We start from the raw sequence: 13,477 nt of genomic DNA on the forward strand, positions 1-13,477 counted from the left end.
TTCAACTTTAAATAATACATAATGTAAAAATACCTTTAGTCTACCTACTAAAACAAACAGCAATCATAAATACACACACACACACACACACACACAAAAGATATTTTATGGAATTAGAACAAAATTATAACAAAGGTTGATTTAAATTTTATCTATTTATTCATCTTTAATAAGTTTATTTTTACAACTACATGTAAAAATAGTTTTCAACAATCATTTTTGTAAGTTTTCTAGTTCCACAGTTTTCTCCCTCCCTCCCTTATCTCTCCCTTCCCCTTGACAGAGAGCAATCTAATATAGGTTATATATGTACAACTATTAAACATATTTCCACATTAATCATGTTGTGAAAAAAGCAATCAAAACAAAAAAGCATAAAACAAATTTTAAAAATTGAAAATAGTAAGCTTAGGTCTCATTCAGACTTCATAGTTCTTTCTCTGGATGTGGATGGTATTTTCATCAGAAGTCCTTTAGAATTGTCTTTGAATATTGTACTGCTGAGAACAAATCTATCACAGCTGATTACCACACAATTTTGCTTAGATGTGTACAGTGTTCTTCTGGTTCTGCTTACTTCACTCAGCATCAATTCAGGCAAATCTTTCCACGTTTTTCGTCTGACCACTCGTGATTTTTTTTTTTTTAGGTTTTTGGCAAGGCAAATGGGGTTAAGTGGCTTGCCCAAGGCCACACAGCTAGGTAATTATTAAGTGTCTGAGACCGGATTTGAACCCAGGTACTCCTGACTCCAAGGCCGGTGCTTTATCCACTATACCACCTAGCCGCCCCCGCTCATGATTTCTTAAAGAACAATAGTATTCCATCACATTCATATACTACAGTTCCTCAATTGATGGGCATTCCCTTCATGTCCAATTCTTTGTCCCTACAAAAAAAGCTACTATATTTTTGTATGTGTGGATTTTTTACCTTCTTTATGACCTCTTTGGGATACAGACCTAGAAGAGTTATTGCTCTTTGCATATAGTACCAAATTGCTCTCCAGAAAGGTTGGTTTAGTTCATAAAAGTTAATATAAATTTAAAATAAAATTCATTTGGACAAACAAAAGGTCAAAAGTGTTAAGGGAAATCATATTTTTAAAAAGGGAGAGAAAAAGGTTCTTTTATCACCAGATCTGAAACTATACTACAAAACAGAAATCAAAATAGCATTATACTGGTTAAGAAATAGAAAAGTTGGTCAATAGAAGAGATTAGGTAAACATCAGACTGAAGCAAATGAACTCAGTAACTTCCTATCTGATAAACCCTAGTTTTTGGATTATGAAATTACTTGTATACTAAACTGCTGAATAAAAAACTGGAAGGCAGGGCATGATAATAGAGTGGCAGAAGAAGCTGAAAGAGTTTGTGGCAGTGACCTAGACCAAGAAGGCCCAGGCTCACTTCTTCCAGTCATTCAGATGGGATCTGCAAATTGACTTAGCCAACTTTTATGAAGATGGAGGTGATGAAGATTTAATTTCACTTTCCTAGCCAGCACTCGATTCAGTGTCCAGGGGCACAGCTCCCAGTGAAAAGAGGGTGACATCATTTAGAGATCTTGCTCATCCGAGAAGAGGATGAAGATGGACAAAAGGTTTTACACTGGTGGCTCAGAAAGAAGTGGATAACAGAATGCGCAATGCTACTCTGCCCTCCCCATACCCAAGGGAAAAAAAGCCCCAATTTGTTGGTACGAGATCTGTTCAAAGGTGCCAAGGAACATGGCTATAGATCAAATGGCCAGGAATCCTGATTAGACTAGCCAACCAAAACCATTTACAGGGGATCGACAGAGAGGAAGAGTCTGCCTAAAAAGCAGGAAAAAGATGTCAATTTTCTGGCCAAGATGTGCATATAGTATTGAAGTTCTGGAAGAGGGGATTCAGCCAGGAGAGTGGTGATCTGAGACGTTATCAAGACCCATCTAATGTCCATTTCTAGAGTCTATCTACAGAAATGAAGTACTTACAGAGCTATGAACAGGGAAAAGTCAACTTGAACATGAAGGAACATCAAAATGAGAACTTTGTAAAAGTCCAAATGAACCTTCAAAAGTTCCACTGTCCAGAGGATAGAAAGCAGGTAGCTCTACCTCCCAGTCATTGAACACAGTCTCCCCAATCCAGTAAGCAGAATATGATATCAAAGCCATTTACTCAATTGTTGAGAGCCCACACCATCCAAAAATCACTTGCTGATGGTGGGGAACTGATATAGAAATTTAACTTTCATTAATCACCAATATCAATATCAACCCCCAGCCAGTGGCAGACATGAGCTTTGTCCTTATGACCAATTTTTTGTTATGATCAACAAACTTAAAAAATTAATAAAAAAGCATTTTTTTAAAAAAAATTGTTAATTGGGGAAGCTAGGTGGTACACAGGCCCTGGAGTAAGAGGCCTCAGACATTTAATAATTACCTAGCTGTGTGACCCTGGGCAAATCACTTAACTCTACTGCCTTCCAAAAAAAAGGAAAAAAATATAGATTAAAAATCTCACAACATATATTAAGATAGGTATCAAACAGGTAGATGACTTAAAACATAAAGGATGACATCAAAGGCAAATTAGAGGATCAGCAGAGAAATTACCTCTTTGATCTATGGAGTAGGAAGACTTCATGACCACCAAATAAAAGCATAATTTTTTATTATATAAGTGCAAATAAAGCCAAAAGAGTTAAAATTAGGAGGGATGCAAGTACCCATGAGGGAAAATTGCAGCAAGTTTCTCTTATGAGGTTTTCTATCCAAGATATATAAGGAACTGATTAAAATTTATAAAAATAAGAATCACTGTCCACTTCCTAGGATAGGAATTTTCAAAATAATAAATATTACTAAGGTAACCCTATGCATATGAAAAAAAATACAAATCATTAATGGGAAATGCAAATTAAAGTAATTCTGAGGTTCCATCTCACATGTTTAAACTTGACAAAGTTGATAAAAAGTATATGAAAAATACCGGAGAAGTTATCGAGGAAACCAGCACATCAGTGCATTTTTAGTGGAGCAGTGAACTGGACCAGCAATTCTGAAAAGCAATTTGGAACTATGTCCCAAAAGATAATAAACTGTATGTATCTTTTGACCTAGCAATATCATTACTAAGCTTCTATTTGAAAGAGATCAAAGAAAGACAAAAAGAATCCTTATGTACAAAAATATTTTTATATTTATACTTGTTTTATAGCAGCAAAGAATGGGAAACAAAAGGGATGCCAATCAATTAAGGAATGACTAAACAAATTATGGTATATTTGAATATAATGAAATACTATTGTGCCAAAAAAATGATGAAAATACTATTTTGAGTTGGTGGAACCCTAGGAATATTTTTATAAACTGATGCAGAGTGAAGTGAGCAAACAGGGAGAACATCTTATACAATAAAATCCTTGTAAAAACAATTTTGAAAGGTTTAAGAACTTTGAGCAACCCAATGACCATTTTTAAGAGTACTGATAATGAAGCATGCTATACTTCCTAAATGAGAGGTGATGGATTTGAAAAACAGAGTGAGATACATATTTTTGGGACATGATGTTTTTTTCTTCACTATACATCTTTGTAACCCTCCCAATGAGGAGGGGTGAGATGGGGCAGAAGAAAAGGAAAAAAATAATTTTTGTTAATTGAAAAAAAATGAGTAAGAAATTGAATAAATAAGCAAAAGAATAAAAATACTTTTGAGTTTTTGAAAATGTGGCTTGCTTAGAGAATCTGCAAAATAACAGGACATGTTAAATCCACATAAATCATTATTTTTATATACTAACAACAAAACTCAGAAGGGAGAAATAGAAAAATTTCACTTAAAATAATTACACATTACAAAAAATACTCAAAAGCCTCCATGCTAAGACACACAGGAACTATATAAATGAAGCTACAAAACACTTATGAGAATAAAGATAATTTCTAAATAACTGGAGATTTATAAGTTGTTTACAAGCAGGGTGAGCCAATATACTACCTAAATTGATTTTCTGATTTAGAGCAACACAATTCAACCTACTAAAGTAAAAATAATAACAAAATCATCTGGAAGAGCAAAAGGTTAGGATCTTCAGGGGAAATGAAAAAAGTAGAAAAGAATTATCTAATAGTAATATATCTTAAATTATACTACATACACACACACACACATATATTTATATATACTACAAATGATCAAAACTATTTGGCACTAGTTGAGGAACGGAGAGGTAGAAGAGTGGAATAGATTAGATACCTGCATATCATACAGAAACAAAAGAACCCAAACACACCAACTGGTGGGGAAAGAATTCACTAGTTAGCAAATACTGCTGGGGAAAAACGGATTGATATCTAGCAGAAACTAAGTTTAGATCAAGAACTCACAATTCAAATATACCAAGATAAGGTCTCAATGGATACATGACCTAGATATAAAAGGTCACATTATAAATTAGAGATACAGGAAAGAAAATACCTTTTGCAACTATGAATAGGGAACAAGTTCATAATACAAAGGATAGGGCATCATAGGAGCTAAAATAAACATTTTGTTTATATAAAATTGAAAAATTTTTGTAAATACAATAGTTAAAATTAGAAAGGAAACAGTTAACTGGGGGGTGGGGTGGGAAAGGGAATACTGATTAACATGCTCCTTTGATTAAAAAAAAAGACCTGTTATCTAATATACATAAAGAAATTTCCCTCAGAACTAGTAAGCACAAGATTTGGTATTTGAATTTATTTCTTCTGATATGCACTGCATAAGACAGGTGCACAAATACATTGATGATGGAACTGTGAACTTGACTTTTAGAATTATGTAAGAAAAGTCACTAACTGTTTATACACTTTGTGTCAGCAGCCCCAGTATTGGGCATATAATCCCAAGGAGGTCAAAATCAGAAAAAATGGTTCAACATATATGAAAATATTTATATACATGCTCTTCATTTTAGTAAATAACAGGAAATAAAAAAGCAATGGCATATGAATGGAAAGGAGTACTATCATGTAGAAATGACAAATAATAATTTGAATATTTGCTTGAAATGATGAGGCTTAAAATAATCAAAATATGTGCAATAAATAAAAGATTTATTAAGCACCTACTACATGCAAAGCACTGTAGATACAAGTAAAAAATGAGTCTTTTTCTCTCAAGGAAGTTATTATTTTAATGGGGGGGGGGTTAATACACATGGATAGTTTCAGCTGCAAGTCAGACAGAAAGGTCCCATTCAGGCTTTTAGGGTTCGGCAGTAAACCTGATGGTGATATCTCTTCTTTAATGCGATTTCTGCTGACAAATTTTTTTTTTAGTTTTTTTGCAAGGCAAATGGGATTAAATGGTTTGCCCAAGGCCACACAGCTAGATGATTATTAAGTGTCTGGGACTGGATTTGAACTCAGGTACTCCTGAATCCAGGCCCGGTGCTCTATCCACCGTACCACCTAGGCACCCTTCACTGACAAAATTTTATGAGTTGCTAATGTGGAACCATAGAATAGTATCTGACAATTTGACACTGACTATAATGATATAAATGAAAATTTCACAAAAAGTAAGCCAAAAACTAAATAATTAAAAAATAATGGTCAGAGAATAAAAAGTAAAATCTACCTCCTTTCTCACAATAAAAGAATAAGGTTAACCTGGATAAAATGCAGTATCAGGTATTTTTGCTTAATTATTTTTCTTTGTTCGATCTAGAGGGAGAATATTTTCTAAGGCTTCAATAAATTTTCTAAAATGAACTTCAGGAATAAGAACAAAGATAAATAAGGAATTATTTAGGGGAAAATATGCCAGGGAAAATTATCTCAAAAGTTAAATGAAATATCAAAAAATTAATGTGAAGAATCTACTCAGAGACTCTAAAGTTTATTGGAAGAGGAAGAAATTGAAAACCAAGATGCAAATATAACAATAGATGAACTGTAATTCTGGAAATAAATGAGCTTGTGTGAATTATATAAAAATAATTTAAAAGAAAAAATTTGTCTGTATAGCATAACACTGACTTTGCAAAAGTAGGCTATGCTTCCTTTAACAGAGAAAACTAACTTCAGATTTTTATAAAACATTGATGAAATTATAATAATCTTTAAAAATCACCCAATTTCCCTTTCTTTAGTTTTTCAGTAATCAGGCAAGTTCATGATCTTAATTGGATTTACCAAGTAGGTTTCTTCTAGTGAGAAGGGAATATACTGATTTAGTCATATAAATACGGTTCATTTAACTAAAAATTGATAAACAGAGATCCTAGTTTACAAATCAAATTTCCTGCTAGTTCATGTAGCATAAGTTGGTTCATCTAGGACTAACCAAAGGATTCTTAATCTTTTTTCTCATGGACTCCTTTCTTAGGGGAGCCTATGAATACGTTTCAGAATTATGTTTTTAATAAAATAAAATAGAAAGGATTACAAAAGAAACCAATTATATTCAAATAAAATTATCAAAATTTTTTTTGAAGGTTCACAGATCCCAGATTAATAATCTCTGAATTAGCCAATCTTTGATGAATTAACAACAGAGTTCTTAGCTAACAAAAAAGGAAAAAAAAATGAAATCTTAGAGAAGTTACCAACATGTCAAGGCTAAAAGAATTACACAGGAGAATGAGTATTTGCTGATGTTTAATATCAGAATATTTAAAAATCTATTATTTTGAAAACATTTTTCACAACACTGGACAAAATAAAAATATAGTAGGAAATATTATTAACACAAATGGTATTTTACAGTATCAATGCTGCCCTCTTTCCTCCAAAAACTTTTTATAAGCAAGATAGGAATTACAGTCAGTATTCAACAGCACTGTAGGTATAAAAACCCTATCCACTGTTTTCTCTGCAAATATTCTAATAACGGAGAATGACAAGCACATGTACTTCTGTATACTTCAAAAAAAAAGGATGCTCAAAGAGAAAGATGAAGTGCAAATAGACCTGTCTACAGAAAAAGACAAGTCCCAAATGAAAAGCACCAAACTGTATGGATAGCTCTTAAAATGCTAAATATGGTACAAACATGGATTAGCAAGAGAATTTTCCTTCTACTAGAAGATACTGAACAGATTTTATTTTAAGGTTGCAGCCACAATGTGTCAAACTTATAGGAAGGGCAAGACTAAAAATGTTAACTAAGGAAAAAAATCTGTTTTCAAATTAAAATATTTGGCATGATTCAGATAATACTTATATTGAAATGCTTTTCATTTTTCACCTGTGTTTTTGTCATTGTGGAGATAAAGTCTGACCAGAGCTGCCTTCTCTCTCATACCATAGAATTTTGCTGTGTAACCAAAGTTTAATACATCATTTGCTTTGTTATTTTTCTCAAGCAAGATCATTTCCCCAGCTCTTGGTATCTTCTGACACAATCCATCCTGTTTCTAATACAGACTCCTACCAAATAAATGTGGACCTAATCTCTTGTGGGGCTGCAAACCGAGAAGTCTTCCTCCTTTCTCTATCAAAACGGTCAAAGTCTTGGAGGTGAAAATGAGCAGCCAATTGATTTGCCATTTTTTTCAAGGTAAGAAATGCTACAACAACTTGGAAAGCAAGGAAGATGGTGAAGATGAGATTGACTGATCGTTCCAGGGGCTGAATTGTCAGACCTTCATTAAAGAGCAAGAAGAGAATTAGGGGTAACTGCAGCAGAAGGCTCAAGAGCCAAAAGCCAGCCAGTTCAGGAACCTGCAACAATAAAAATATTGTTAACAAGAACTTTATTCTTTTAATAAGAAAATAACCACAATGAGTCAATAAATACTGATTTAGAATCTACTCAGAGTCCGAACCTGTTATATAATATGGAGGATAAAAAAAGTAATATAGATATGGAACTTGTCCTAAAAGAACTTATAGGTCATTTGTAGATAAAGCTCAGAGAAGAGCTCAAAATAGTAGAAAAATTAAAACAAATGTATATCCAATATAATAGAATCACAAAGAAGTAATAGAACAAAAAAAAAAATAATAGAGCAGTAAAGACCTGGGTTTGAATCTTGCTGCTCATACTTAGCAACTGTGTAATCATAGGCAGGTCATTTAACTTGAGACTCTTTATTCATCCATATATGTTGATAGTAATAGGCTTATGATATTTTATAGGGCTTTTGTAAAGAATAAGCTATTTTATGTAGATGATTTTGTAAAACTTAAATTGTTTTACAAATGTCCAATATTATTATTGTTGTAGTTGTTGCTATTATTATTATTACATAGAAAGTGTTTAACTAGAATGGGTTAGAGTACAACCCATATTTTATATCTATATATCTATCTATCCATATATTTATATATATATCTATACGCACACATGTTTTTTCCTTCTTTTTTAGACTCAGATTCTAAAGATTCCGTTTGGTGAAGAAATAGTGATTTACTGGCAAAGTGGAAAGCCTTATTGCATTCAAATAATAAGACTAATGGTATGAAACAGGATCTTACCTTCTCCTGAAGGTTGCCCATATATCCTAAATACAACCGGATGACCTCAATTAAGGTTATTAGTATAATAACGGTGACTAGAATGAATTTATAATAATCAGGCAAGATGGCATACTGCAGACAAAGGGAGAACATGTTAAAATTATTTCAATCATTCTTGAAGTTAATGTTACAGCTGACTCATAGTAGCCCATGACATTCCGGCCGAGAATAAAGGTATGCAGAGTTTTGTCCTGTTGACAACATAATAATGTAAGACAAATGTATGATAAAATGAGGCATAAGCAGTCAGATTTTATACACACCTTCAAATGGAGCATGAAGATACTACACACCCACCAAAACGGAAAGAAGTAAATGTTGAAATAAAGAGACATCTGTAATGCCAAACTGGAGACTATTTCATTATCTACAAGAGAAAGAAAGGAAAAAGGAGCCAAAAAAATCCAAAACAAAAACAAAAACCCAAACCTTTAACTATAATATTTCAGAAACTATTTCAGAAATATTCTTCTCATTCTTCAAAATTCACCTTATTAACATAAGAAATAGTAAATAGAACTGGAACTCTGATTTTTTAAATTTTAAATTCTGTGCTAATTTAGAACCTCTACCAGAAGAATGAATATTGGCCTTAATATTAAATGTATATATACACACATACACATATACATACATACATACATACATATATGTATCATCTACTTTTTGAAAAACCACTGAGCTCAGTTCTAAAGACTATTTTGGTGACTAGAAATAGAATGTCTTTCAGTATAGGATATTATCACTTTGTAATTACTGTCTGTTGCGTCTTTCACTGCTCTCGAGGACAATGTGTGGCTTCAACTGTGGTGGATAATTACAATGAGTAGCTTGTGGCGGGAAAATGTGGGAAATGCAGAGTCACTGAATTTAATGTCTAATATATAAAACCAAGGTCTTCATGGGCCCTGGCTACCATATTGTCATAAGGAGCACCCCAATCATAAGTTTGTACTGCTAAGAAATTCCTACATTCACTTGAGATTATGATAGTGTATTTTTTGTTTTTTTTTTGCCTAAGTCCTAAAGGAGACAACATGGACCCTATTAGAGTACAGTTAGTTATCTAAGATCCAGAATAATCATGAGACAAAATTTCATATCAAAGGGTTCCTATTTCGAAATAATCCTTCTTTAGTTGCTTAATATTACAAATTTAATAAACCATTACCCTTTAATTGGATCTCTAGGGTGGTTTGGGGGGATGGGAGGAGTTAGAGGGGAGAAATCTACCACTTATTTTATTTTCGGTACAAGGCAGCAGCAGGAGGAGACTTCCCCTGGGTCACCACCTTCCCTGCAGGCCCAAGTCTAAGTGTGCCCGGTGTGTGGACCTGGTTCAGCGGGCGCTCGGAGCGGGCACTGAATTCTCTCCGTGGCCCTGTGCCCCCGCCACAAAGCGAGCATTTGGCAGATGTGGCACCTGATCTCAGGCCTTCCTCATTCCAAGCCTCTCTTTTTTGAGATGCCCAGTTGTCTCCTCCCTAGGGCATCGCTAATTAATCGATCCATCGATCGACGGACTCCTCTCCTCTCTGCCTCGGGTACGGCAGAGCTCCGCTGCCTCCCGCCCTGACACAGCCCGGGGCAAGCCGAGCCGCCATCCTACGTCCGGGCAACGTGCCGACGTCACTTCCGGCGCCCTTCTTCCTCCCCCAGCCCTCTTCCCGAAGGCCTCCCAACCCACCCGCGTTGCTGCTGTACTCCGGGCTGGTCCGGTTCACGTCGGTAAACACAGTTCGGCTGAAGCTCTCCAGCCGCTGCCTGACCCGGCTGGGCAGCTCCATAGCCGCGCCCTGGGCCCCGCGGCCCGCCTTCCTCCCGCTCGCGGCGGCGCCCGGCCTCCTCCCCTCCCCCGCCTCAGCCGGCGGCGGTTCCCATGGCAACCCGGGCGGGGCGGGGCCCGGGCTTCGGCGCAGCCGCGCCCGCGCACCCCCTCCCCCACCCCCCTCCCTTCGGGAGGAGCCCGGCGGGCGGGCTCGCGGCGCGCAGGCCTCTGGGAGAGCCTGGCCCCATCCGGGGACTAGGAGCTGCGCGGGGCTGAGATCACGGTGTGAAACTAACGGACTGGGACGCGCTTCCCAGCAGCCCACCGGCCCGCATTTATTAAGCACCTGCATTATACCACACTATTTTGAGCGGCCCGCATTTATTAAGCACCTGCATTATACCACACTATTTTGAGCTCTAGGGATGGAAAGAAGCTCAGAAGCGTTCTAATCATGAGACCCACCTACACACCTGCTCACAGAAAGACTGAGAAAAGGATGGGGAAGAGAGAGGAGAAACATTTGCCCATGTGGCCCGGGAAAATGACCCTACTGCATGCATTTCTTGTTTTCCTATGCCAATGTTGCTGTCCAGAGGGGGTAATTAATACCTTCCAGAACTCAGTAGTTTAAGGGGGAAACTATTACGGTAATTAATAATGTTTGTTCAAAATTTGAGATATAAAAGAACTTTACTATTTGTCAAAATTTTATTTTCTCTGCCTTTTGACACCCCCCGTTATTATTTGGAAATAATGCCTACTATAATGCTGTATTAGCTTATAATAATAAATTATAAATACTATAATAATAATAAAAATTACTCTAAAACAGAAATTCCTGACCTTTTGGTGTGTAATGAACCTTTTAGCACTCTGGTGAAGCGCATGGAACCCTTCTTTTAGATAGCTAAATTAAAATACATAAGATTACAAAAGAAACCAATTATATTTGTAATCCTTATTGTATAAGACCAGCTGCATGAGTCTCTCTCCTCACTGGCAGAGATGGACTACTTATTGCTCCATGCCCTACGTAGAGAGTGGGCTCCTTTGACTTCTAGCGTCAAGAAAGAAGATATACAATTCCAAACCCTCAAGTCCATAAAGGGAGAAACATTCTGAGAAGAAACCAGCAAGTGGAATTTCAATCATATCCTTGTTTCCAACTTACTACACTACAGATTTTGGAGAACATCCTCTTGGGAATGATCTAGAACTCACACTCTCTCTTGGTTGAGTTCAATTTTAATATGGCTTCCAAAGGAAGAACTCATTCAATTTCTATTTTTTTTTGTTTCCATGCTATACATTGATCTAAGTTGAATGTGTTGAGAGAGATATCATATCCTTAAGGGAAAAATGAAATATGAGATAGCAAAATTACATAATAAGATAACAGGGAGTCTGTTAGTCCTTACATTGTTTCCATGGTATACATTGATCTAAGCTGAATGTGATGAGAGAGAAATCATATCCTTAATTAAGGACAAAGAAAGTATAAGAGATAGCAAAATTACATAACAAGATAACAGTTTTTTTTAATTGAAAGTAATATTCTTTGGTCTTTCTTCAAACTCCACAATTCTTTCTCTGGATACAAATGGTATTCTCCATTGCAGATAACCCAAAATTGTCCCTGATTGTTGCACTGATGGAATGAGCGAGTCCATCAAGGTTGACCATCACCCCCATGTTGCTGTTAGGGTATACAATGTTCTTCTGGTTCTGCTCATCTCACTCAGCATCAGTTCAAGTAAATCCTTCCAGGCTTCTCTGAATTCCCATCCCTCCTGGTTTCTAATAGAACAATAGTGTTCCATAACATACACATACCAGAATTTGTTCAGCTATTCCACAATTGATGGACATTCATTCAGTTTCCAGTTCTTTGCCACCACAAACAGAGCTGCTATGAACATTTTTGTACAGGTGATTTTTTTCCCCCTTTTTCATGATCTCTTCAGGGTATAGACCCAGTAGTGGTATTGCTAGATCAAAGGGTATGCACATTTTTGTTGCCCTTTGGGCAAAATTCCAAATTGCTCTCTCAATCTCTGTTGTATGACATATATTCTCCTAGATTTACTTCCTCTGATTTGTGTTTGTCTATAAAGTTGGAAAAATAGATTTTTATGCTATTTGTTCATTACGAGTCTGGTATTTTTTAGTCTGGGGTCCTCCTTTCTCAGTTAATGAATGATCATCATGATTCTAACTTAAACCAAAAAACTGCTAGATTTAATTTAGTTTATTAGCATTAGTTGACCAGATTAGTCTACTAATATTATTTATTTGGAGTGAAAGGGAACATGAGAGATTTCTATTTTTGCATTCCATGGAAACACATCAGGCAGAAATTATGTGGACATATATAACCTACTTGAGAAAAAACCGACAGGATCCACCAGTTGCCTTACAATGTATAAGACAATAATCAAAATGTTTTTTTAAAAAAACAATTTTATAAATGTCAAGAACTTTTGCTCTCAAAGTATAACTAGTTTTAAAACTTCAAATATTAGGGGCAGCTAGGTGGCAAAGTGAATAGAGCACTGGCCTTAAAAGTCAGGGGGCCAGGAGTTCAAATCTAGCCTCAGACATTTGATTCTTGGGCAAGTCACTTAACCCTGATTACCTCATATCCAGGGCCATCCCCAGTTGTCCTGATTCATATCTAGCCACTGGATCCAGATGGCTCTGGAGGATTAAATGAGGCTGATGACTTAGCATAGTGCCCCCTTACTCAAATCCAATACACATGCTTTTTATGGCATCACCTCCCTGATGTTGTGATCATTGAAGATAATATTCCTCATCTATAAAGTGGGGCATTTACCTTTTAGGGTTGTTGTGAGGATAAAATGAAATATTTGTTAAATACTTTACAAGCATCAGAGTTATGTAAATGTTACCTGTTATTGTCCTTACTACTTGAAAGACTGACCAGGTCACTTAAAAATCTATGCATTTCAGTTTCTCATTTATAAAATAAGGAGATTGGACTTAATTGCCTCATTGTTCCCCTTCCAGTTCTAAAATTGTGACTTCCCATTTCATTACTAGAGAGACAATTCTAATAGGAAGATAGAAAAAACTTTTAAATTTATATGTTTAAAGTTAATTGAAGGGTTGATTACAATTACAAAATGGACTATTAAACCTTTCTGCCTAATCCTGATCAATTTTGAAAATAATATT

The 13,477-nt window shown here is 35.7% G+C and overlaps 1 protein-coding gene and 1 pseudogene across 1 annotated transcript; one reads left to right on the forward strand and one right to left on the reverse strand.

The window, feature by feature from the left end:
- Window positions 1-264: 264 nt before the first annotated feature.
- On the reverse strand, window positions 265-10,400 carry TMEM17 (transmembrane protein 17). The gene is made up of 4 exons (XM_074206979.1): window positions 10,196-10,400; window positions 8,772-8,875; window positions 8,467-8,580; window positions 265-7,710 (listed from the first exon to the last, which is right to left on the reverse strand). The coding sequence occupies exons 1-4, from the start codon at window positions 10,293-10,295 to the stop codon at window positions 7,417-7,419; spliced, it is 612 nt and encodes a 203-aa protein (XP_074063080.1). The 5' UTR covers window positions 10,296-10,400; the 3' UTR covers window positions 265-7,416.
- LOC141502310 (NSFL1 cofactor p47 pseudogene) lies at window positions 1,341-1,975 on the forward strand (annotated as a pseudogene).
- Window positions 10,401-13,477: the final 3,077 nt, after the last annotated feature.

The sequence above is a fragment of the Macrotis lagotis genome, chromosome 1 (assembly GCF_037893015.1).
Source record: "Macrotis lagotis isolate mMagLag1 chromosome 1, bilby.v1.9.chrom.fasta, whole genome shotgun sequence".
Lineage (NCBI taxonomy): Eukaryota > Metazoa > Chordata > Mammalia > Peramelemorphia > Peramelidae > Macrotis > Macrotis lagotis.

Coding starts and splice junctions, on each gene's coding strand:
- TMEM17 (XM_074206979.1), bottom strand. CDS start 10,295: ATGGAGCTGCCCAGCCGGGTCAGGCAGCGGCTGGAGAGCTTCAGCCGA. Junction 8,876..10,195: donor GGAGTACAGCAGCAACGCGG/GTGGGTTGGGAG, acceptor TTTCTCTTGTAG/ATAATGAAATAGTCTCCAGT. Junction 8,581..8,771: donor TCTTCATGCTCCATTTGAAG/GTGTGTATAAAA, acceptor CTTTGTCTGCAG/TATGCCATCTTGCCTGATTA.